This window comes from Oncorhynchus masou, chromosome 33 (assembly GCF_036934945.1).
Source record: "Oncorhynchus masou masou isolate Uvic2021 chromosome 33, UVic_Omas_1.1, whole genome shotgun sequence".
In the NCBI taxonomy this organism is placed as follows: Eukaryota; Metazoa; Chordata; class Actinopteri; order Salmoniformes; family Salmonidae; genus Oncorhynchus; species Oncorhynchus masou.
This window is the reverse complement of record NC_088244.1, coordinates 15424173-15450909: the sequence shown is the minus strand read 5'-3', so window position 1 is coordinate 15450909 and position 26737 is coordinate 15424173. Positions and strand designations below refer to the sequence as shown.

Here is a 26737-nt window from a genome sequence, read left to right as displayed (position 1 = left end):
GATGGGTCTGATCGTGAGGGGTCTGATCGTGATGGGTCTGATCGTGATGGGTCTGATCGTGATGGGTCTGATCGTGATGGGTATGATCGTGATGGGTCTGATCGTGAGGGGTCTGATCGTGATGGGTCTGATCGTGAGGGGTCTGATCGTGATGGGTCTGATCGTGATGGGTATGATCGTGAGGGGTCTGATCGTGATGGGTCTGATCGTGATAGGTCTGATCGTGATGGGTCTGATCGTGAGGGGTCTGATCGTGATGGGTCTGATCGTGAGGGGTCTGATCGTGATGGGTCTGATCGTGAGGGGTCTGATCGTGATGGGTCTGATCGTGATGGGTCTGATCGTGAGGGGTCTGATCGTGAGGGGTCTGATCGTGATGGGTCTGAACGTGAGGGGTCTGATCCTGATGGGTCTGATCGTGATGGGTCTGATCGTGATGGGTCTGATCGTGATGGGTCTGATCGTGATGGGTCTGATCATGAGGGGTCTGATCATTGTAATTTCGTTCCCTTATCTGTTACCTCTGTTGGTTTTCTTGCTTTCCTTTTCATATCTTTTCATGGAGGCTTGAAGTAGTGGGCTCTTTAAACATAACTGGGGGAAGAGACAGGAATAGGAAGGCTGTAGTGTATGAGTTTAGTAAGAGACAGAAGTGGGTGGGCTGTAGTGTATGAGTTTAGTAAGAGACAGAAGTAGGAGGGCTGTAGTGTATGAGTTTAGTAAGAGACAGAAGTAGGAGGGCTGTAGTGTATGAGTTTAGTAAGAGACAGAAGTAGGAGGGCTGTAGTGTATGAGTTTAGTAAGAGACAGAATTAGGAGGGCTGTAGTGTATGAGTTTAGTAAGAGACAGAATTAGGAGGGCTGTAGTGTATGAGTTTAGAAAGAGACAGAAGTTGGAGGACGGTAGTGTATGAGTTTTGTAAGAGACAGAAGTAGGAGGGCTGTAGTGCATGAGTTTAGTAAGAGACAAAAGTATGATTGCTGTAGTGTATGAGTTTAGTAAGAGACATAAGTAGGAGGGCTGTAGTGATGAGTTTAGTAAGAGACAGAAGTAGTAGGGCTGTAGTGTATAAGTTTAGTAAGAGACAGAAGTAGGGGGGCTGTAGTGGATGAGTTTAGTAAGAGACAGAAGTAGGAGGGCTGTAGTGTATGAGTTTAGTAAGAGACAGAAGTAGGATTGCTGTAGTGTATGAGTTTAGTAAGAGACAGAATTAGGAGGGCTGTATTGTATGAGTTTAGTAAGAGACAGAAGTAGGAGGGCTGTAGTGTAAGAGTTTAGTAAGAGACAGAAGTAGGAGTGCTGTAGTGTATGAGTTTAGTAAGAGACAGAAGTAGGAGGGCTGTCGTGTAGGATTTTAGTAAGAGACAGAAGTAGGAGTGCTGTAGTGTATGAGTTTAGTAAGAGACAGAAGTAGTAGGTGCTGTAGTGTATAAGTTTAGTAAGCGACAGAAGTAGGAGCGCTGTAGTGTATGAGTTTAGTAAGAGACATAAGTAGGATTGCTGTAGTGTATGAGTTTAGTAAGAGACAGAATTAGGAGGGCTGTAGTGTATGAGTTTAGTAAGAGACAGAAGTAAGAGGACTGTTGTGTATGAGTTTAGTAAGAGACAGTAGGAGGACTGTAGTGTATGAATTTAGTAAGAGACATAAGTAGGATTGCTGTTGTGTATGAGTTTAGTAAGAGACAGTAGGAGGACTGTAGTGTATGAATTTAGTAAGAGACATAAGTAGGATTGCTGTTGTGTATGAGTTTAGTAAGAGACAGTAGGAGGACTGTAGTGTATGAATTTAGTAAGAGACAGAAGTAGGAGGGCTGTAGTGTATGAGTTTAGTAAGAGACAGAAGTAGGAGGGCTGTAGTGTATGAGTTTAGTAAGAGACAGAATTAGGAGGGCTGTAGTGTATGAGTTTAGTAAGAGACAGAAGTAAGAGGACTGTTGTGTATGAGTTTAGTAAGAGACAGTAGGAGGACTGTAGTGTATGAATTTAGTAGGCATAAACTTTAAATGTGGTGTTCTTACAGGAGACCCACAGTGATAGTGGTAATTAGGTAGTGTGTGGCATGGAGTCATGGGTCGAGTATAAGTACAGGTTCTCATCAAGCAAATATGTTGAAACAGTACAGAGAGGCTGCTGCCTATATACAGAGACTTGAAATCATTGACCACTTTAATAAATGAAACACTAGTTACTTTAATAATGTTTACATATCTTGCATTACTCATCTCATCTCATATGTATATACTGTATTCTATACTATTCTACTGTATCTTTGTCTATGCTGCTCGTCCATATATTTATTCCATTTCTTTACATAGATTTGTGTGTATTGGGTATATGTTTTGACAATGTTAAGATGTTACTTGTTAGATATTGGTGCACCGTCGGAACTAGAAGCACAAGCATTTCGCTACACCCGCAATAACATCTGCTAAACATGTGTATGTGACCAATACAATTTGATTTGAGTATGGATTGGTAGATGTGTGGAGGGACATACAACAAGGAGGGGGGTCCTATACATGGGTGAAGGTAGTGGAGGGGAGGATTAGTGAAGCAAGGCTAGATAGGATCCATGTCAGTAAACGGGATCTGTACCATAGTTCCGGGCTAGCGGTTTATCAGGATCTATGTCAGTAAGGAGATCTGTAACAGGGTTCTGGGTTCCTAGTGGTTCATCAGGATCTATGTCAGTAAGGAGAGCTGTAACAGGGTTCTGGGCTCCTAGCGGTTTATCAGGATCTATGTCAGTAAGGGGATCTGTAACAGGGTTCTGGGCCCCTAGTGGTTTATCAGGATCTATGTCAGTAAGGAGAGCTGTAACAGGGTTCTGGGCTAGCGGTTTATCAGGATCTATGTCAGTAAGGAGATCTGTAACAGGGTTCCGGGCTAGTGGTTTATCAGGATCTATGTCAGTAAGGAGAGCTGTAACAGGGTTCTGGGTTCCTAGTGGTTTATCAGGATCTATGTCAGTAAGGGGATCTGTAACAGGGTTCTGGGCCCCTAGTGGTTTATCAGGGTCTATGTCAGTAAGGAGAGCTGTAACAGGGTTCTGGGCTCCTAGTGGTTTATCAGGATCTATGTCAGTAAGGGGATCTGTAACAGGGTTCTGGGCTCCTAGTGGTTTATCAGGATCTATGTCAGTAAGGAGAGCTGTAACAGGGTTCTGGGTTCCTAGAGGTTTATCAGGGTCTATGTCAGTAAGGGGATCTGTAACAGGGTTCTGGGTTCCTAGTGGTTTATCAGGGTCTATGTCAGTAAGGAGAGCTGTAACAGGGTTCTGGGTTCCTAGTGGTTTATCAGGGTCTATGTCAGTAAGGAGAGCTGTAACAGGGTTCTGGGTTCCTAGTGGTTTATCAGGATCTATGTCAGTAAGGAGAGCTGTAACAGGGTTCTGGGCTCCCGGATCTGGCCTAGTGGTTTTTTAGGCCATGTGGTAACAGTTGAGTGTAGCTTGGCAGTTGTACCTTGTCCGAGGTCTTACTGACACTTTATTGCTAAATTATTGCATGATGCCTCATTTTGTGAGGGGTTTGGTGTCTTTTAGGAGAGTTGGACAGCGAGGAAAGCTGAGTTTGAGAAGCTAATAAAATGGTGGGAGGTGGGGAAAACACAAGTAAGGTTGTTTTGCCAGCAGTACTCTGCCCATGGGACAGCTAAGATAAGGTCTACTATTCAGAAGTTGGAGTAGTATATTAGAGGCATTGAGGATAGCCTTATTGGGCAGCAGGATTTAGGGTTAGAGAGTTGAGGGCTAAGCAGATGCAGTGGGGGACATTTCTACAGGATCAGGTAAATTGTGTGCTTATTAGAGCACGGATGACTACCCCGACAGAACACTCTGAGTGTGTTCTTCTTCAACTCGGAGAGGAAGATGTTCCATCTGCGGTGTCATTCAGGGTCTGACTTTGGATCCAGCGGAGATGAGGAGGATGACTATGGACTTCTATTCAGACCACTATGGTGACAGCAACACTGATCCACAGTGTGCTCAGGAGATTCTACAGATGTTGCCTAAGCTCGGGTCTGAGCAGAGTGCTGGACTGGAGGGAGAACTAACAGTGGCTCTGCAGCAGCTCTCCCAATGCTATGTGACAGGGGTCAATGAACTGACATTGACCTAATATAGGTTTCTGGGGTGTATTGGGGAAGGACCTCTTAGAGGTCTTTCGGCAGTCCTTTGAGAGTTCTGAACTACCAGTCAGCTGCCAGCGGGCAGTGCTGTCACTACTGCCGAAAAACTGGAGGTCAGTATCGTTGCTCTGCTTTTATTACAAATACAATAATGGACAACTTGTTTCTTTTGAGAGATGTGATAAATATCACTAGGATGTATGATCAGGATCTAGGACTCATTTCGATAGATCAAGAAAAGGCTTTTGATAGAGTGTGTCATGCCTATCTGTTTCATGGAAGCGTTTGGCCTGGGTAGTGAGTTTAGATCATGGGTCAAGTTATTGCATTGTTGGGCCTCTGTTATGGTAATAGTGTGGGGTGGGCTGAGCCGGCCAGTCCCAGTAAGGAGAGGGATTAGGCAGGGGTGTCCACTCTCAGGTCAGCTCTACTGTTTAGCCATATAATCACTGATGTTTCGGCTGAGGGAGAGGCTGCTGGGGTTGTAGGCTGAGGGAGAGGCTGCAGGGGTAGTAGGCTGAGGGAGAGGCTACAGGGGTAGTAGGCTGAGGGAGAGGCTGCAGGGGTAGTAGGCTGAGGGAGAGGCTGCAGGGGTAGTAGGCTGAGGGAGAGGCTGCAGGGGTAGTAGGCTGAGGGAGAGGCTGCAGGGGTAGTAGGCTGAGGGAGAGGCTGCAGGGGTAGTAGGCTGAGGGAGAGGCTGCAGGGGTAGTAGGCTGAGGGAGAGGCTGCAGGGGTAGTAGGCTGAGGGAGAGGCTGCAGGGGTAGTAGGCTGAGGGAGAGGCTGCAGGGGTAGTAGGCTGAGGGAGAGGCTGCAGGGGTAGTAGGCTGAGGGAGAGGCTGCAGGGGTAGTAGGCTGAGGGAGAGGCTGCAGGGGTAGTAGGCTGAGGGAGAGGCTGCAGGGGTAGTAGGCTGAGGGAGAGGCTGCAGGGGTAGTAGGCTGAGGGAGAGGCTGCAGGGGTAGTAGGCTGAGGGAGAGGCTGCAGGGGTAGTAGGCTGAGGGAGAGGCTGCAGGGGTAGTAGGCTGAGGGAGAGGCTGCAGGGGTAGTAGGCTGAGGGAGAGGCTGCAGGGGTAGTAGGCTGAGGGAGAGGCTGCAGGGGTAGTAGGCTGAGGGGAGAGGCTGCAGGGGTAGTAGGCTGGGGGAGAGGCTGCAGGGGTAGTAGGCTGAGGGAGAGGCTGCAGGGGTAGTAGGCTGGGGGAGAGGCTGCAGGGGTAGTAGGCTGAGGGAGAGGCTGCAGGGGTAGTAGGCTGAGGGAGAGGCTGCAGGGGTAGTAGGCTGAGGGAGAGGCTGCAGGGGTAGTAGGCTGAGGGAGAGGCTGCAGGGGTAGTAGGCTGAGGGAGAGGCTGCAGGGGTAGTAGGCTGAGGGAGAGGCTGCAGGGGTAGTAGGCTGAGGGAGAGGCTGCAGGGGTAGTAGGCTGAGGGAGAGGCTGCAGGGGTAGTAGGCTGAGGGAGAGGCTGCAGGGGTAGTAGGCTGAGGGAGAGGCTGCAGGGGTAGTAGGCTGAGGGAGAGGCTGCAGGGGTAGTAGGCTGAGGGAGAGGCTGCAGGGGTAGTAGGCTGAGGGAGAGGCTGCAGGGGTAGTAGGCTGAGGGAGGGGTAGTAGGCTGAGGGAGAGGCTGCAGGGGTAGGGGTAGGCTGAGGGAGAGGCTGCAGGGGTAGTAGGCTGAGGGAGAGGCTGCAGGGGTAGTAGGCTGAGGGAGAGGCTGCAGGGGTAGTAGGCTGAGGGAGAGGCTGCAGGGGTAGGCTAGGCTGAGGGAGAGGCTGCAGGGGTAGTAGGCTGAGGGAGAGGCTGCAGGGGTAGTAGGCTGAGGGAGAGGCTGCAGGGGTAGTAGGCTGAGGGAGAGGCTGCAGGGGTAGTAGGCTGAGGGAGAGGCTGCAGGGGTAGTAGGCTGAGGGAGAGGCTGCAGGGGTAGTAGGCTGAGGGAGAGGCTGCAGGGGTAGTAGGCTGAGGGAGAGGCTGCAGGGGTAGTAGGCTGAGGGAGAGGCTGCAGGGGTAGTAGGCTGAGGGAGAGGCTGCAGGGGTAGTAGGCTGAGGGAGAGGCTGCAGGGGTAGTAGGCTGGGGGAGAGGCTGCAGGGGTAGTAGGCTGAGGGAGAGGCTGCAGGGGTAGTAGGCTGAGGGAGAGGCTGCAGGGGTAGTAGGCTGGGGGAGGCTGCAGGGGTAGTAGGCTGAGGGAGAGGCTGCAGGGGTAGTAGGCTGGGGAGAGGCTGCAGGGGTAGTAGGCTGAGGGAGAGGCTGCGGGGGTAGTAGGCTGAGGGAGAGGCTGCAGGGGTAGTAGGCTGGGGGAGAGGCTGCGGGGGTAGTAGGCTGAGGGAGAGGCTGCAGGGGTAGTAGACTGAGGGAGAGGCTGCAGGGGTAGTAGGCTGAGGGAGAGGCTGCAGGGGTAGTAGGCTGAGGGAGAGGCTGCGGGGGTAGTAGGCTGAGGGAGAGGCTGCAGGGGTAGTAGGCTGGGGGAGAGGCTGCGGGGGTAGTAGGCTGAGGGAGAGGCTGCAGGGGTAGTAGGCTGAGGGAGAGGCTGCAGGGGTAGTAGGCTGAGGGAGAGGCTGCAGGGGTAGTAGGCTGAGGGAGAGGCTACAGGGGTAGTAGGCTGAGGGAGAGGCTGCAGGGGTAGTAGGCTGAGGGAGAGGCTGCAGGGGTAGTAGGCTGAGGGAGAGGCTGCAGGGGTTGTCAGTTCAGGGGTAGTAGGTGGGGAGACGGTTTCATTGTCAGCTTACGCTGATGATGTAACAGTGTTTGTTAGAGTGGAGGGAAATGTAGAAGAGGTTAGCAGGGCTTTAGTGTTGTTCGAGGGGGCGGCATTAGCTAAGGTGAACTAGGAGAAGAGTGAGGGTCTGATTATGGGGAGATGGGTCAGAGAAGGATCTCCTAGTCTTCCTAGGGGGTTACAGTGGGTCAGAGCAGGATATCCTAGTCTTCCTAGGGGGCTACAGTGGGTCAGAGCAGGATCTCCTAGTCTTCCTAGGGGGTTACAGTGGGTCAGAGCAGGATCTCCTAGTCTTCCTAGGGGGTTACAGTGGGTCAGAGCAGGATCTCCTAGTCTTCCTAGGGGGTTACAGTGGGTCAGAGCAGGATCTCCTAGTCTTCCTGGGGGGCTACAGTGGGGTAGAGAAGGATCTCCATGTCTTCCTGGGGGGTTACAGTGGGGTAGAGAAGGATCTCCACGTCTTCCTGGGGGGTTACAGTGGGGTAGAGTAGGGATGAAGTTCTTAGAAGTGTTCTTGGGGCTGAGGGTGTTGGATACCCCACAGAGTTCCGTCAAGCAAACCCGGAGGTTACTGGTGGCTTTAGATTTTTCTGGTCAACACTGGACACGTGCAGCAGTGTTACACCTCCCTTTCCATGAGGGGGGCCAAGGGCTGGTGGACATTGGGTCCAGTGACAGCTTTCCATTTACAAGCAGCACAGAAACATCTGTACCAGCAGGGGGTGTTCTGGAGAGACAATGCTTGGGCTGTTCAGAGGAGAGCAGGGGACCTTGGGAATGATAGGCACTTGTTCCTGTTGGATATGTCAACCATTACTCTGTTCTACCACACTGTGATTTGGATATGGAAAAAGACTATCTGTTCACAGAGACCTTTCATAGCCAGGAGCATTGATAGTGGAAGAGCCACTGTTTCACAATCCACTCATCCAGACCAGAATGCTGACCTCTGACAATTTGTGGGCCATTCTTACGAAAGCGGGGTTCACTAACTTGGATGACCTGCAAGAAGAGTCAGGGTGGAAATCTGGCAGTGGCATGGAAGAGTTTTCTCCATAAATTCAACCAGGCTGCTGCAGCAGGTGGTGGACCGGGTCTGAGCTGCACTCCTGGGCTCGTTCAGAGAGCTGCTGGGGAGGAGGCAGAGACTGGACAGTCAAACTACGAATGACACTGACATGCTTCCTTTCAATATTGCTGCCGCTGCAGGGGACTATCCCAGGTGAGGGAATTATATTATTGTTCAAGACTCCTGAGCTGGAGGCTTTCTCCATAGTCAATAAAAAGACTCTGTATGCAGTGGCTGTGAAGGTGGCTCAGAAGGACCAGCTCCGTGGGCAGAGGGCAACGGGGTGGTCGGGAGTTTGGGACCGGGCTCTTCTCTGAGAGGATGTTGGCGCTCCCTGTATAAGCCTCCCATAGAGAAGGGTATTGCTGGTCTCCATGGAGGATTATTCATGGGGCAATCGCTACCAATAGATATGTGTCGCCTGTTGATCCATCAGTGGGGGGGGGGGGTGTCTTTTCTGAGGGGAGGAGGAAACAGTGCAGCATTTGTCTTTTTCTTGTGCCAGGTCTTAGGAGGTGCACAGGCCTAAGGCTGGGGTTGACTATTAACTTATATGTTGGAGGTCCTCGGTATACTGTGGCCAATAGGCATAGGGATTGCCTGGTAAACTAAATGGTGGGGCAGGCAAAAATGTAAATATGTAAGAAGAGGAAACATGAGACGAGGGAGGGGGGCGGGATGTAGGGACACCAGAGCTGTGTTGCTGGGGCTGGTGCTGGCTCAGCTAAAACTATGGGGGACCGCGGGATTTTGCAGGGGGGCCGCGGGACTTTGCGGCCCCCCCGGGACTTTGTGGCCCCCCTATATATATATATATATAACACATTCTTATTTTCAATGATGGCCTAGGAACGGTGGGTTAACTGCCTCGTTCAGGGGCAGAAAGACAGATGTTCACCTTGTCAGCTCGGGGGATCCAATCTTACAACCTTACAGTTAACTTGTCCAACACAATAACGACCTGCTTCTCTCTCGTTGCACTCCACAAGGAGACTGCCTGTTTTTTATTTTATTTATTTTATTTCACCTTTATTTAACCAGGTAGGCAAGTTGAGAACAAGTTCTCATTTACAACTGCAACCTGGCCAAGATAAAGCATAGCAGTGTGAACAGACAACACAGAGTTACACATGGAGTAAACAATTAACAAGTCAATAACACAGTAGAAAAAAAAGGGGAGTCTATATACAATGTGTGCAAAAGGCATGAGGAGGTAGGTGAATAATTACAATATTGCAGATTAACACTGGAGTGATAAATAATCATGTACAGGTAGAGATATTGGTGTGCAAAAGAGCAGAAAAGTAAATAAATAAAAACTGTGGGGATGAGGTAGGTGAAAATGGGTGGGCTATTTACCAATAGATTATGTACAGCTGCAGCGATCGGTTAGCTGCTCAGATAGCTGATGTTTGAAGTTGGTGAGGGAGATAAAGGTCTCCAACTTCAGCGATTTTTGCAATTCGTTCCAGTCACAGGCAGCAGAGTACTGGAACGAAAGGCGGCCGAATGAGGTGTTGGCTTTAGGGATGATCAGTGAGATACACCTGCTGGAGCGCGTGCTACGGATGGGTGTTGCCATCGTGACCAGTGAACTGAGATAAGGCGGAGCTTTACCTAGCTGTTACGCGAATGCAATAAGCCAAGGTAAATTGCTAGCTAACATTAAACTTATCTTATAAAAAAAATCAATCATACTCACTAGTTAACTACACATGGTTGATGATATTACTAGATATTATTTAGCGTGTCCTGCGTTGCATATAATCTGACTGAGCATACAAGCATATCTAAGTATCTGACTGAGCGGTGGTAGGCAGAAGCAGGCGCGTAAACATTCATTCAAACAGCACTTTCCTGCATTTTGCCAGCAGCTCTTCGTTGTGCATCAAGCATTGCGCTGTTTATGACTTCAAGCCTATCAACTCCCGAAATGAGGCTGGTGTAACCGAAGTGAAATGGCTGGTTAGTTAGCGTGCGCTAATAGCGTTTCAAACGTCACTCGCTCTGAGCCTTCTAGTAGTTGTTCCCCTTGCTCTGCATGGGCAACGCTGCTTCAATAGTGGCTGTTGTAGTTGTGTTGCTGGTTCGAGCCCAGGGAGGAGTGAGGAGAGGGACGGAAGCTATACTGTTACACTGCCAATACTAAAGTGCCTATAAGAACATCCATTAGTCAAAGGTTAATGAAATACAAATGGTATAGAGGGAAATCGTCCTATAATTCCTATAATAACTACAACCTAAAACTTCTTACCTGGGAATATTGAAGACTCATGTTAAAAGGAACCACCAGCTTTGTGGTTATGTTCTCATGTTCTGAGCAAGGAACTGAAACGTTAGCTTTCCTACATAGCACATATAGCACATATAGCACTTTCACTTTCTTCTCCAACACTTTATTTTTGCATTATTTAAACCAAATTGAACATGTTTCATTATTTACTTGAGGCTAAATTGATTTTATTGATGTAGAATATTAAGTTAAAATAAGCGTTCATTCATTATTGTTGTAATTGTCATTATTACAAATAAATAAAAATCGGCTGATTAATCGGTATCGGCTTTTTTGGTCCTCCAATAATCGGTATCGGTATCGGCGTTGAAAAATCATAATCGATCAACCTCTAATATATATATATATAAAGTATTCTCTCTCTTCATCCCTCTCCCTCTCTCTCTTTAGTCTGGAACCAGAAACTGCCCCAGCTGTTCACCCTATCCCAGTCCCACTCTCTCTCTTGCTTTCTCCCTCCATCTAATCTGGAACCAGATACTGTCCCAGCCGTTCTCCCTGTCCCTCTCTCTCTCTCTCTCCCCCTCTCCCTCTCTCTCTCTCATTCTCCATCTTTTCTCTTCCTCTGGTCTTGAATCAGATACTGCCCCAGCTGTTCTCCCTGTCCCTATCTCTCCCTCTAGTCTTGAATCAGATACTGCCCCAGCTGTTCTCCCTGCCCCCCCTCTCTCTCACTCCCTCACGTCACTTCATTGCCATATAAGAAGCCATCATCCACCAGCTCATGCCCAGAAAGTACAGCTTTAGGGTGAGACTGCTGTGCAGGGTTAGCAAATTTTATGGTGTGTGTGTGTGTGTGTGTGTGTGTGTGTGTGTGTGTGTGTGTGTGTGTGTGTGTGTGTGTGTGTGTGTGTGTGTGTGTGTGTGTGTGTGTGTGTGTGTGTGTGTGTGTGTGTGTGTGTGTGTGTGTGTGTGTGTGTGTGTGTGTACAGTACCAGTCAAAGATTAGACACACCTACTCAATCAAGAGATTTTATTTTATTTGACTATTTTTATATTGTAGAATAATAGTGAAGACATAAAAACTATGAAATAACAAATATGGAAAACAAATCTAAATATATTTTAGATTCTTCAAAGTAGCCACCCTTTGCCTTGATGACAGCTTTGCACACTCTTGGCATTCTCTCATCCAGCTTCACATGGATTGCTTTTCCAACAGTCTTGAAGGAGTTCCCAAATATGCTGTGGAGTCCAGGTCATCTGATACAGCAATCCATCACTCTCCTTCTTGGTCAAACAGCCCTTACACAGCCTGGAGGTGTGTTGGGTCAATGTCCTGTAAAACAAATGATAGTCTCACTAAGTGCAAACCAGATGGGATGGAGTATCGCTGCAGAATGCTGTGGTAGCTATGCTGGTTAAGTGCTCCTTGAATTCCAAATAAATCACTGACAGTGTCACCAGCAAAGCACCACCACACTGTCACACCTCCTCCTCCATGCTTCACTTTGGGAACCACACATGCGAAGATCTACCTACTCTGCGTCTCACAAAGACACGGTGGTTGGAACCAAAAATCTCTCATTTGGACTAATGAGACCAAAGGACAGATTTACACGGGTCTAATGTCCATTGCTCGTGTTTCTTGGCCCAAGCAAGTCTCTTCTTCTTATTGGTGTCCTTAAGTAGTGGTTTCTTTATAGCAATTCAACCATGAAGGCCTGATTCACACAGTCTCCTCTGAACAGTTGATGTTGAGATGTGTCTGTTTCTTGAACTCTGTGAAGCATTTATTTGGGCTGCAATCTGAGGTTTGTAACTCTAATGAACTTCCTCTGTAGCAAAGGTAACTCAGGGCCTTCATTTCCTGTGGCGGTCCTCATGAGAGTTTCATCACAGCGCTTGATGGGTTTTGCAACTGCACTTAAAGAATCTTTCAAAGTTCTTGAAACTTTCCGGCTTGACTGGAGTTCATGTCTTTAAGTAAACATGGACTGTCATTTCTCTGCTTATTTGAGCTGTTCTTGCCATAATATGGATTTGGTATTTTACCAAATAGGGCCATCTTCTGTATACCACCCTACCTTGTCACAACACAACTGATTGGCTCAAGCGCATTAAGAAGGAAAGAAATTCCACAAATTAACTTTTAACAAAGCACACCTGTTAATTGAAATGCATTCTAGGTCAAACTCACTAAGCTGTTTGAGAGAATGCCAAGAGTGAGCAAAGCTGTCATCAAGGCAAAGGGTGGCTACTTTGAAGAAACTCAAATATAAAATATATTTTGATTTATTTCACACTTTTTTGGTTACTAATTGATTCCATATGTGTTATTATTTCATAGTTTTGATGTCTTCACTATTATTCTACAATGTAGAAAATAGTACAAATAAAGAAAAAACCTTGAATGAGTAGGTGTGTCCAAACTTTTGACTAGTCTCGTCTGTCTGTCTGTCTGTTTGTCTGTCTGTCTCTCTGTCTGTCTGTCTGTCTGTCTGTCTGTCTGTCTGTCTGTCTGTCTGTCTGTCTGTCTGTGTGAGTGTGTGTGTGCGCGTGTGTTTGCGAGTGTGTGTTTAAGTAAGAAGATGAGCCAGACGGATTGGATAACCAGGCTAAACACAGATAAAACATCCTGCTGAGAGAGTGGAAAGGAGTGATGGAGAGGGGGAAGAAATGTTACAGATGCTGTCAAAAAATACACAAGCATGCAGACACACGACGAACACACGCACAAATGGCTGTGTCTGTGAGAGAGAGGAGAGGGAGAGCGAATCTGTGACATCTGTGACAGAAACTGTGGCATTTGGTCAATAACACTAAAGACATTAAACGCATCCATACATATACAGACAGGAGGCAGCAATACACACACACACACACACACATATACACACAAACACACACACAAACACACACACACACACACACACGCACACACACAAACGCACACACACATTCACACACACATACACACACACACCCTTGCAGTCTCCTGTATCACCCTCTAAAGCCACCAAATGGCCAGCCTCCTGCTGGCAACATCAACCAAAGGGAGAAAACAACAAAGAAAGCGTTTGTCTTAGCAAAGCTAACACTAGTTCACCCTTTGAACCCTTTGGCTCTGCCAAACACACACACACACACACACACACAATACAGTTGAAGTCGGAAGTTTACATACACTTAGGTTGGAGTCATTGAAACTTGTTTTTTAATCACTCCACAAATGTCTTGTTAACAAACTATAGTTTTGGCAAGTCGGTTAGGACATCTACTTTGTGCATGAAACAAGTAATTTTTCCAACAATTGTTTACAGACAGATTATTTCACTTATAATTCACTGTATCACAATTCCAGTGTTTCAAAGGTTTACATACACTAATTTGACTGTGCCTTTTAACAGCTTGAAAAAATTCAAGAAAATTATGTCATGGCTTTAGAAGCTTCTGATAGGCTAATTGACATAATTTGAGTCAATTGGATGTGTATTTCTGTATGTGTTTCAAGGCCTACCTTCAAACTCAGTGCCTATTTGCTTAACATTATGGGAAAATCAAAAGAAATCAGCCAAGACCTCAGAAAAATAATTGTAGACCTCCACAAGTCTGGTTCATCCAAACGCCTGAAGGTACCACGTTCATCTGTACAAACAATAGTACGCAAGTATAAACACCATGGGACCACGCAGCTGTCATACCGCTCAGGAAGGAGACGAGTTCTGTTTCCTAGAGATGAACGTACTTTGGTGTGAAAAGCGCAAATCAATCCCAGAACAACAGCAAAGGACCTTGTGAAGATGCTGGAGGAAACGGGTACAAAAGTATCTATATCCACAGTAAAACGAGTCCTATATCGACATAACCTGTAAGGCCGCTTAGCAAGGAAGAAGCCACTGCTCCAAAACTGCCATAAAAAAGCCAGACTACGGTTTGCAACTGCACATGGAGACAAAGATCGTACTTTTTGGAGAAATGTGCTCTGGTCTGATGAAACAAAAGTATAACTGTTTGGCCATAATGACCATTGTTATGCTTGGAGGAAAAAGGGGGAGGCTTGCAAGCCGAAGAACACCACCCCAACCGTGAAGCAAGGGGGTGGCAGCATCATGTTGTGGGGTGTTTTGCTGCAGCAGGGACTGGTGCACTTCACAAAATAGATGGCATCATGAGGAATTGAAAATGATGTGGATATATTGAAGCAACATCTCAAGACATCAGTCAAGAAGTTAAAGCTTGGTCGCAAATGGGTCTTCCAAATGAACAATGACCCCAAGCACATTTCCAAAGTTGCGTGTGCGAGCAAGCAGGCCTACAAACCTGACTCAGTTACACCAGCTCTGTCAGGAGGAATGGGCCAAAATTCATACAACTTATTGTGGAAAGCTTGTGGAAGGCTACCCAAAAGGTTTGACCCAAGTTAAACAATTTGAAGGCAATGCTACCAAATACTAATTGAGCAGTGGTGGGCCGTCAGGGCCAGCAAGGCCTTCTCTGCTGGCCTAAACATCATCAGAATATATATATTTTTTAAATATATTTTCCCACAAATATGTATTAAATTATTCCCCAGAGTAAGAGTTACACTCTTCAATTCATAGCGTTCCTCTTGGTTGCACTGCTTCCAGCCCCAGGTTGAGATTTGGAGGGCTGGTCTTTATGTTAGATCTTTTATCCAATCATATTCAGCCATCATGTGTTGCCAGGGGTCTAAAATCTGCCCTCATGCCTTCAGAATCAACAGTGTGGGCGCTTGTAGCTTAAAGTGGATGTAAATTAAAATTTAGTGTCAACCAATCAGCTTTAGAGTTGGCTATTGTACGCCTGCTGGCTGGCTCCAGTGTTACACAGGAGCCAGCTAGCAGGCGTAGTGCGTGCACGTCTTTTGATTGGATTACCAATATTGAGAGGCAGGTCCTATATGGGCAGGTCTCAGAACTAGGAAACTGAAATTGATCAATGAATTAATTTGCGTACTACTAAGCTGTTTTTTCAACCCACAATGGCGGAAGGAGAAGATATCGATTTGGTCGAGGATATAATTATAACGCCATTCTCAAGACAAACTTTTCAAGAAAAGTTAGACATTGTCAGGAGAGGTAGACGCTGACGCTACAAAGCCTGTCACGGGCGGGAAAGGGGTTTGTTCGCCACTTTCAACTATGGGCGCTATCAATTACTCACAGGCTCCGAGAAGCACTGCAAACTGTACTGCTGGGAATGCCTATTATTTGCAAGTGATCGATTTGGTGTTTGGAGCCACACTGGCTTTGCAAACCTGAGTTGTCTAACCAAGGCAGCAACGAGACACCAAAGTACGGCTGGGCACTTACAAGCAATGGTGCTTTTGAAAACTTTTGGGGACACCCGAGTGGATCTACAGCTCAACGAACAAGCGCGCAGCGCAACGAAGCTGCACAATGGAAAGGTACTGTACTCTTCCCCTGCAATTCTCTGAATAAAAATGTCAATTTCAAGGTGACACAAACCGTGGTTATTCTGCGTTTCTGTCTAAATGTATAGTGTCTAGAGCCATGGCATCATAATGATGGTAATAAGAGGTGGATTAATTCGGGTGGGACTGTGTAGGACTTCACTGAAGGCCCAGGCCCCAGAACCATGGCACGCTACTGTAATTGAGTGTATGTAAACCTCTGACCCACTGGGAATGTGATGAAAGAAATAAAAGCTGAAATAAATCATTTTCTCTCTACTATTATTCAGAAATGTCACATTCTTAAAATAAAGTGTTGATCCTAACTGACCAAAGACAGGGAATTTTTACTCAGATTAAATGTCAGCAATTGTGGAAATGTGAGTTTAAATGTATTTGGCTAAGGTGTATGTAAACTTCCGACTTCAACTGTACCCTCCCTCACACACACATATATACTCACACATACCCCTGTTCTGTAGATGACAGGATTAGTGTGTGCTACATGGTTGAGTGGGCAGATGACTGTGTGATATGATCTGCCCTGTGGAGAGTGTGTTAAAGACATGAGAAGCCTTGAGGAAAGGGTCACGCATTTAGCTACATTGTGGATACCGAACAACATACAATGTCTCACACAGACAGTACCGTAGCTCTATTTGAACAAAACTAACACTGGGTTTTGGGTTTGGGTTGGGTTCTGGGTTCTGGGTTGTGGGTTCTGATGAGTAAACAAGTTGTGGGTGTGCTCCATCAGAACGTGCTCCATCAGAACGTGCTCCATGGTGAAATATGTGGTTCGCGTTAGGTTGTGTCTGTCTGTTATGTTGCCTTGGAGTCAACTCCAATTCCAATGTTAGTCCGATTTAGTTTGTTAAATTGCTTACAGAAACAAAATAATAAAATGAAGACCTATCCCATCTTTGATAAATAGGTTAACTTGAACCCATCTGCAGTCTACATTGTTGTAAGTAATTGCATGTCTTCAATAGCATTCACACTGATATAGAGGCTCGGCCTATCGTAAATTACATTATGGATGAACAAGTACATGCCAAACATTGTCAATGAAAGATTACATTTATTATTGATAAGTCCTAAAATGAGAATGAATAATTCAATTCAAATTCTAAACAAGGCAAAAAACAACTTTTTTTAAATAGGTGTTGTCACACTTACAGGCACCATCATTTCTTCTGGTGGGCATTTAATATTAAAACAACGCAGACTAGTCATGTACGTAAGACCATCCATGAAGTAATGTGGGCCTGCCTACAATGCACAGGCAAAAAGGGACCATCAGCTCACTGTTTTACTCCTCTCAGACATTGTTTTTTAATCAAGCTTTGGTGATTAAGTAGTCTCAGGAGCCAAACCCGTTATCGACAGACTTGACTACTTTGCGATTGCATTGGGCAGACAAAAAAAATGCCTTATTTGAGAGGAGGGGAGGCAATGCTTGGTTTTTAATCACATAAAATGAAATAGGACAAACATTAGTTTTTTAATGTTTCTAAAGTATACAGGCACCAAAGGCACATTAGACTATTCTTGTTCCACGTCATATGGGAAGTGTGTGTCACGGCTGGATAAGCTGCGTTGCTGCCGTCAAAATTCATGCCATAACCAACTGTGTTACCACTAAAACCAGTTTTTGGTTGGTCTTAAATATCACTATCAGCGCTGTCTGAAATTAACACTTTGAATCATGTTTTTAAATATTTCCACCCCGCCCATCTGAGTAGCAACCGAAATGATATGACAGGTTATTTTTTCTTTAAGCTTTATTTTACTCGGCAAGTCAGTTAAGAACAAATTCTTATTTACAATGACAACCTACCAAAAGGTAAAGGGCCTCCTGCGGGGATGGGGGCTGGAATTAAAAATAAATGAAATAAAAATATAGGACAAAACACACATCACAACAAGAGAGACAACACTACATAAAGAGAGACCTAAGACAACAACATAGCATGGCAGAAGCACATGACAACACAGCATGGTAGCAACACAACATGACAACAACATGGTAGCAACACAACACGGCAGCAGAACAACATGGTAGCAGCACAAAACAGGGTACAAACATTATTGGGCACAAGACAACAGCACAAACGGCAAGAAGGTAGAGACAACAATACATCACACAAAGCAGCCACAACTGTCAGTAAGAGTGTCCATGATTGAGTCTTTGAATGAAGAGATTGAGATAAAACTGTCCAGTTTGAGTGTTTGTTGCAGCTCGTTCCAGTCACTAGCTGCAAGGAACTGAAAAGAGGAGCGACCCAGGGATGTGTGTGCTTTGGGGACCAGAATGTGACTGGCAGAACGGGTGTTGTATGTGGAGGATGAGGGCTGCAGTAGACATGTCAGATAGGGGGGAGTGAGGTCTAAGAGGGTTTTATAAATAAGCAACAACCAGTGTGTCTTGCGGCGGCTACACAGAGATGACAAGTTTACAGAAGAGTATAGAGTGCAGTGATGTGTCCTATAAGGAGCATTGGTGGCAATTCTGATGGCCGAATGGTAAAGAACATCTAGCCTCTCGAGAGCACCCTTACCTGCTCATCTATAAATTACGTCTCCGTAATCTAGCATGGGTAGGATGATTATCTGAATCAGGGTTAGTTTGGCAGCTGGGATGAAAGAGGAGCGATTACGATAGAGGAAATCAAATCTACATTTAACTTTAGCCTGCAGCTTTGGTATGTACTGAGAGAAGGTCAGTGTACCATCTAGCAATACTCCCAAGTACTTGATTGAGGTGATTACCTCAAGCTCTAAACCCTCAGAGGTAGTAATCACACCTGTGGGGAGAGGGGCATTCTTCTTACCAAACCACATGACCTTTGTTTTGGAGGTGTTCAGAACAAGGTTAAGGGCAGAGAAAGCTTGTTGGACACTAAGAAAGCTCCGGGGAGGGGCCAGATGAGTATAAGACTGTATCATCTACATATAAATGGATGAGAGAGCTTCTTACTGCCTGAGCTATATTGTTGATGTAAATTGAGAAAAGCATGGGGCCTAGGATCGAGCCTTGGGGTACACCCTTGGTGACAGGCAGTGGCTGAGACAGCAGATGTTCTGACTTTATACACTGCACTGTTTGAGAGAGGTAGTTAGCAAACCAGGCCAAAGACCCCTCAGATACACCAATACTCCTTATCCGGCCCACAAGAATGGAATGGTCTACCGTATCAAAAGCTTTGGCCAAGTCATAAAAATAGCAGCACAACATTGCTTAGAATCGAGGGCAATGGGGACATCGTTGAAGACCTTAAAGGTTGCAATGACACATCCATAACCTGAGCGGAAACCAGATTGCATACCAGAGAGAATACTATAGACATCAAGAAAGCCAGTCAGTTGATTATTGACAAGTTTTTCCAACACATTTGATAAACAGGGCAAAATAGAAATAGGCCTATAACAGTTAGGATTATAAGTGATATAGTGATATAAATGATATAAGATGGTGCCGAAGAGGATGGCTGACATTTTACATGCTCCTAACCAACTGTGCTATTTTGTTAGTTTTTCTGCGTTGTTATTAACTTATTTGGTACATAATGTTGCTGCTACCGCCTCTTATGACCGAAAATAACTTCTGGCCATCAGAACTGAGATTACTCACCAAGAACTGGAAGAATATTTTTCCTTTAATGAGTCCAACGAGAAGGAAAGGGGAAGCAACCTTAAAGAAGAATGGATCTAAACCATCTGGCACAGATGTTTTGGGGGGGTTTAAGAAGCACCTTTAGCACCTCGGACTCAGTGACTGCCTGCAGGGAGAAACTATTCTCCAGGTCTTTAACCATTTTCCAGAACTTCTTGGGGTTAGACCCACAGAGAGAGAACTGCTCATTAATGTAACTAACTTTGGCCTTCCAGATAGCCTGAGTGCCTTTCGCCAAATGCAATTCTTGAGGTGGAATAACTCCGCATGATCACGGTCGGAGCAGGGACTGAACCTGTTTTCTATTCTCATTTTCTTTATGGGGGCGTATCACTGAAAATATCAAAAAAGAAGGTCCAAGATTCTTCGACGGAGGGGCTCAAGCTGATTCTATACCAATTTACAGAGACCAGGTCATGAAGGAAGGCTTGCTCATTAAAGTTTTTTAGTAAGCGTCTATGACAAATCAGGACAGGATGTTTCACTAAGCGAACAGTTCGCCAGGTGGAATAAAGCAGCAGTGCTTTATTTCTGGAGGTAGATGTATTGTATAAAATGCTTCTGGATTTGGGAGGGGTAGCCTGTGAGACTCCTGCCATGTGTTGGGCTCAAAGGCTTCGACACCTTTCACTTCGCGCCTCAGTGCTAATTGAAGTTGTTTCTGGTCTGTCCAAAATCAGGTTGTAGGTTGGAGTTTTGATCTGAAGTGAAGGTTATGCTGTGGAGGGTAGCATCCTGTATATATCCCTCCTGAAAAATCCAAGTTTATCTAACTCCAAAACTATCTTATTGTTAAAAACATGTTGAAAAATGTGAGCTCACATGCAGCTGTAAGAGCTCACATGCAGCTGTGTGCTTTAATTTAGCATTCAGTCCTTATAAAGTAAATATATTAGTGTAATGATTTTCTTGCCTTTTGAAAATGAAAGATAGCTTCAGACTAGACATTACTCACTCAGTCTCAGGTTGGATGGTGTTTTCAGGTTTCTGTTTGTTTGCCAGAGCATTTGCTGTATAGCTTGGAAATAATAGTCCAAAATCAGGTTGTAGGTTTGGAGTTTTGATTTGGAGTGAAGATTATGTTGTAGAGGGTAGCATCCTGTATGTGTCCCTGCCAAAAAATACATGTTTATATAACTCTAAATCTAAAAATAAATGAAAAACATGCTGAAAAATCTGGTCATGACCTCTCTCTCTCTCTGTACTCTGTCTCTACTAAAGGACACCAATAATAAGAAGAGACTTCCTTGAGCCAAGAAACACAAGCAATGGACATCAGACCGGTGGAAATCTTTCCTACCACAGCAATCTGCAGCGATACGCCATCCCATCTTGTTTGCGCTTAGTGGGACTATCATTTGTTTTTCAACAGGACAATGAACCAAAACACACCAAAAAAATGTACCTGGTGTTAGGGCTGGAAAATGCCAGTGAGACAGTTTTTACATGATGAAAATGCAATTAATGTGCGTTTGACACTAGCACCGCCTTACGCCAGCTGAAAATAGAACCCTAACCCTAGAACCCAAAAGCCCTGGTTTGCCCTAGAAAACCTGTGTAGATTACGAAAGCCATGGTCTGCCCTAGAAAACCTGTGTAAATTACGAAAGCCCTGGTCTGCCCTAGAAAACCTGTGTAAATTACGAAAGCCCTGGTCTGCCCTAGAAAACCTGTGTAAATTACAAAAGCCCTGGTCTGCCCTAGAAAACCTATGTAGATTACGAAAGCCCTGGTCTGCCCTAGAAAACCTGTGTAAATTACGAAAGCCCTGGTCTGCCCTAGAAAACCTGTGTAGATTACGAAAGCCCTGGTCTGCCCTAGAAAACCTGTGTAAATTACGAAAGCCCTGGTCTGCCCTATAAAACCTATGTAGATTACGAAAGCCCTGGTCTGCCCTAGAAAACCTGTGTAAATTACGAAAGCCCTGGTCTGCCCTAGAAAACCTGTGTAAATTACGAAAGCCCTGGTCTGCCCTAGAAAACCTATGTAGATTATGAAAGCCCTGGTCTGCCCTAGAAAACCTATGTAGATTATGAAAGCCCTGGTCTGCCCTAGAAAACCTGTGTAAATTATGAAAGCCCTGGTCTGCCCTAGAAAACCTGTGTAGATTATGAAAGCCCTGGTCTGCCCTAGAAAACCTGTGTAGATTACGAAAGCCCTGGTCTGCCCTAGAAAACCTGTCTGCCCTAGAAAACCTGTGTAGATTACGAAAGCCCTGGTCTGCCCTAGAAAACCTGTGTAAATTACGAAAGCCCTGGTCTGCCCTAGAAAACCTGTGTAGATTACGAAAGCCAGAACAGCCAAATGTATTGATTTTTTCTGAACGTTTAGGCCTCTAAAATGTGTTTATTACGATCAAGTTCAATCCACAGGGTGAATTATTTTAAAGTTCGCTACAAATCTGGATATTTAATGAAATAGTGGTCCGTTCTAACTACTACATTTGTCATCACACAGGACCACGTGCTGGCACAGACTAATCATGGCCCGACAGGCTATGAGGAGCACTCTTTGCACGTGCACCTAAAGGGTTGTGGTGTGCCAGATGAGAGCACGCCTGTCAAGTGGAGATAAAGGAGCTGACCATGTCTATGGGGTCTCTAGTATTGACACCGAAGTAATGTAGCAGCGTTGGGTTGACTCTTTCAGGCAGGATGAAAACGACATCCTTTGCTAGTTCCTTTGCTAGTTACGGCCAATTTCCCCATGATCCTTAGTAGGTTTTTTTGGTGCCATTCAGCTCCATTCAGCAATACGGCGTGCTTCAAAATCAAATACTTCCAGCTTCATGCGTCATCGGGAATTTCCAAAGGAATATGTGGATGACATCAGTGCTATAACTATCTACAAGTTTTAATACCTATGAGATAAACACACACTTTCAGTCAGAGGCTAACAATACATGGGTTAGTTATTACATTAGCTAACCACTGAATGGCCACTGACTCTAGATCAAAAGTACCAGCTCTGATCAGAGAACTGTAAAAGATTACAGTTGTACAACCAGCATCAGTTGTAATAACTATAAAATGAATCTCCTCTTTTGACTAAATCGAAATGGAATTGACCACAACTCTGGACACAACCTCTCCAGGAGTGTGTCTTTCAGTCCACACAGCCACAGACACAGATATGGAGAGAAGAGGTTGGGAGGAGTGTGTGTGTGTGTGTGTGTGTGTGTGTGTGTGTGTGTGTGTGTGTGTGTGTGTGTGTGTGTGTGTGTGTGTGTGTGTGTGTGTGTGTGTGTGTGTGTGTGTGTGTGTGTGTGTGTGTGTGTGTGTGTGTGTGTGTGTGTGTGTGCGTGCGTGAAAACACACACACACACCCTCTTGCCTGCTGGGCTTACCCATGCCTGTTTGTGGTGTGAAATAGGGGAGAAAGGGGTTCTAAGCCCAGCAGTGCTGCTCTCTCTCTGATAAGGGCCTTCTTTATACACACCGTGTGTGCTGCTTTTCACACAGGGACAATCAGTTGGGAGAAATGTTCAATGGAGAAAATTGTGTCAAGATTTGTCCGCACTTGTATTGTTGCGCCTATGAGACGTGACGATACAATCAGATATCTTTGGACATCCCACCAACCTGATAACTTCAACTCTCCTATGAGACGTGACGATACGGACAGATATCTTTGGAGACAACAGTGTTAAATTCTAATTCAGACATGGATACTAGGTGAGCCTTCTCTGAGCAAATCAGTGACACGGATCAATGAAGTGACTCCCAGAGACAACCAACAGACACTGTGGTTCCCGAGTCTGCAGGACTAGAGTTGCCAACCCCTGGTTTGGCAAAGCCTTCATATACCAAGACTACCCAAACTCATTAAAGATACAGTTGCACACACACACACACACACACACACACACACACACACACACACACACACACACACACACACACACACACACACACACACACACACACACACACACACACACACACACACACACACACAAACGCCATTATGCTAGGGTCAGCAGTGCAAAATGAATGATGCTTAAGTAAACTTCAGATGAATTATAGATAGGACAATATGTCTCTGTGCTGCAGCCTACCTCTACCTGCAGCCATGTTAATGAGGTGCTAACCTGCTCCAGCAGAGAAAGGGAGAGACCTGACACTGCACTGGCCTGAAGGGAAGAACATCACTGACTACCTGATTATTCCTCTAATTACTCATTTAGCTTGTGGCTAGTATGATACTGTCCTACAGACAGTATAGTGAAGAGAGAACAATCACCATCTCAATGTCTAATATCGGATAGAATTAAATCAAACCAAATGAAGAGTGCTAGATATGCTACCTATTTCAATGAATCCCAAAGAATCCTCAAGTTATAATCAAGTAATGGTGTATTAGGATAGGCTATATGCTACCATTGGCTGTAAAAGGAAGCAGAACATTTGCTGCCAAATTATTAACCAAAACTTTAGGAATGGAACAAATGAATTCATCCACTACGCATCCATCCCGTCGGAGGACCACTGTGAACAGTTCAACCGCTGCGAAATCCCCTCTGCTTTCCTGTCAGAACCACAATGAAACCCGCCCTATGGACAAGGGTCATGCGCTTCTCACGAAGACGGATGGACGGACATGGAGTATCTTGAGTGGCCGTGGGCTAACGAATCAATTACTCAAACCATTAAAAATGTGCTAAATAGAGAAATCTCCTAAATACGAATCTGGATATGCTATTCCGGAACACCATGACAGCGTTCACCCATGAAAACCCAATAGGACAGTCAAGCTCCTTATGAAAGAGAACTTAATGGACAGAGGATTGTGTCAGTACACAAACCTCACCAAGCGGACATACAGTGACCAACTACTGACATACCAGTTCAAACTTCCTAGAAATGTCAACATGAGAAATCAGAACATTGCTCTGAGGGGAACTGTAAAAGACAATGTACTACGTTGTTTCTCCTATATGGATGTTGACCTTTACGCAAAATTGACAAAGAACTGAGGATATCTCACAAGTCCCCCAGTTTATTGACATCGTAATACATCCACCCTAATAAACTGAGCAAACATGCTGTTATTGATGTTGAAAATATACCCCCCCACAACCGATCTGTGAAAAAAAGAAGCCCCTATTGATTTAACCTACCGCTTAATACAAATATACACAGCCAATTACAAATATCCTATCTCTGTTGAAGAAAAGGTAGACCAATGATTTAAATGAGTAGTTTCATGAATGAAACAGCGCTCTTACCGTCCACAGCCATAGTCGGTCTCAGTGTGTATCTCTCCGTGGTTGCCTCAGTAATTGTCTCCCATTGCTTCTGTATCTGTCTGGCTCGCAGAGAGTATGCGCGTGAGAGACGGCACGATTTGGCAGTAGGCTACTGCGCGCGTTTGTGTGTGTGTAGCTGTGTGTGAGGACCGGTGAAGACTACACGGACAGATAGTCACAGCACACCGTCTCACCCGACCGTTTGTTTTCGGTAGTCCGCTGCCAACCGACGCCGTTGTTGTTAACTCCTCACCTTTTTCGTACATGACTGCGCCGAGAAACAAAAGGTCACCATTAAACACGCGCGAGTGCGCTGACATTGCGCACGCTCCCACTCTAGGCTATGAGATGGTTTATGCAGGCTACAAGATGAAGCCTTAGATAAATTAATAAATTCTGTAAAAATGAAACGTCCATTCAAATAGAACAGAAACTATGTATCCATTGGGGTAAAGCGTAGAGTAGGCAACACCATAATATTACACAACAGTATTTTATTGAACTCCCATTTTCCTTTCCTGTGTAATCTTCCTCAATGGCTGCAATTACCAAGATAGCAATAGATAAAGCAGTTATATAGCCTAGGCTATTGGGAGTTCATTAAAAAAATCTTTATTTATCAAGACAAGTCAGTTAAGAACAAATTCTTATTTTACAACGACGGCCTACCCCTGCCGTACCTGAACACAGACGATGATGGGTCAATTGTGCGCCACCCTATGGGACATTTGGTTAGATTCAAGAATAATCAAATGAATTGAACCAAGATAGTTCATTCCAGGCATTGTGTTGTTACAGTAAATAGATGTGTCTGATCACAGAGGATGTCTGGACCTAGTTGTTCATCAACAGGATCCGTGTCTTCTGAAGGAAAGAATCGGGATGAGAGGAGAGAAAAACATGAGTTGAGAACACCGGATGGTCAAAGGAAGACCTGAAGCCCTCAGCTTGACTTCTGCAGCTGCATTGACATTGGGAGACCTGCATTTCAACTACTTATCTAAATGTAATAATAACACCAACAACAATAATATAATAATAACAATATATGCCATATAATATTGGCATATATTAACATATGCCAAACACCATGCTTTACTAAATGAGCATCAGAAAACCACTATCTCTGTCTCTGCATGACTAGAACGCTACTGGCCATCATCTCTGTGGATGAAGAATAACAGGATACACTGCACTACAAAGGCCAAAGAAAGAAGAGAAAGAAAGTGGAGAAAGTCTGTTAAAATTTAATCTGTCAACTCAGTGTGCTAATTGAGGGTGTGGGTTTTCAGATGTAAGATGCCAGCTATGGAGCCTTAGTGGTTTTTGTTGTACAGCACAGAGAGCTACGTTTTAAAGACTTCAAGGAATGTGAGTGCCTGTAGAAGATAATCTCCTTGGTGATAACAAACAACATAGGACAAGGTACTGGTTCTCCCATCAAGGCTTCATCACAATATATATGCTTAGAGTTGGTTCACACACCGGCGCGTCAATCTAAGTAACATAAGAAATAAATCCCAATTGAAATCCGTAATGTTAAGAGATATCTTTCTTTTTTTGCATTGGATGTGTCTACATCCATCGCATCCTGTGATGTCTCAGCCTCCAGTATTTATGCTGCAGTAGTTTATGTGTCGGGGGGCTAAGGTCAGTTTGTTATATCTGGAGTACTTCTCCTGTCCTATTCGGTGTCCTGTGTGAATTTAAGTGTGCTTTCTCTAATTCTCTCTTTCTCTCTTTCTTTCTCTCTCAGAGGACCTGAGCCCTAGGACCATGCCCCAGGACTACCTGACATGATGACTCCTTGCTGTCCCGTCCACCTGGCCGTGCTGCTGCTCCAGTTTCAACTGTTCTGCCTTATTATTATTCGACCATGCTGGTCATTTAGGAACATTTGAACATCTTGGCCATGTTCTGTTATAATCTCCACCTGGCACAGCCAGAAGACGACTGGCCACCCCACATAGCCTGGTTCCTCTCTAGGTTTCTTCCTAGGTTTTGGCCTTTCTAGGGAGTTTTTCCTAGCCACCGTGCTTCTACACCTGCATTGCTTGCTGTTTGGGGTTTTAGGCTGGGTTTCTGTACAGCACTTTGAGATATCAGCTGATGTACGAAGGGCTATATAAATACATTTGATTTGATTTGATTTGTCGTACTTTCGCATCTGCGGTGAAAGGTGGAAGAGCTAGATAGGTATTTGTCAGACAATGAGACACCCCAGAAAACACTACATCTGTAG

The 26737-nt window shown here is 45.2% G+C and overlaps 1 protein-coding gene across 1 annotated transcript in view; it reads right to left on the bottom strand.

Moving 5' to 3' along the window:
• The window catches only part of LOC135527885 (sterile alpha motif domain-containing protein 10-like), a 159265-nt gene extending 134730 nt beyond the window's left edge, over positions 1–24535 (bottom strand). Inside the window, exon 1 of the mRNA XM_064956512.1 lies at positions 24475–24535. Within this exon, the coding sequence (XP_064812584.1) occupies positions 24475–24487 (13 nt within the window). The 5' untranslated portion in view covers positions 24488–24535. The remainder of the gene's footprint in view (positions 1–24474) is intronic.
• Between the last annotated feature and the right edge of the window lie 2202 nt (positions 24536–26737).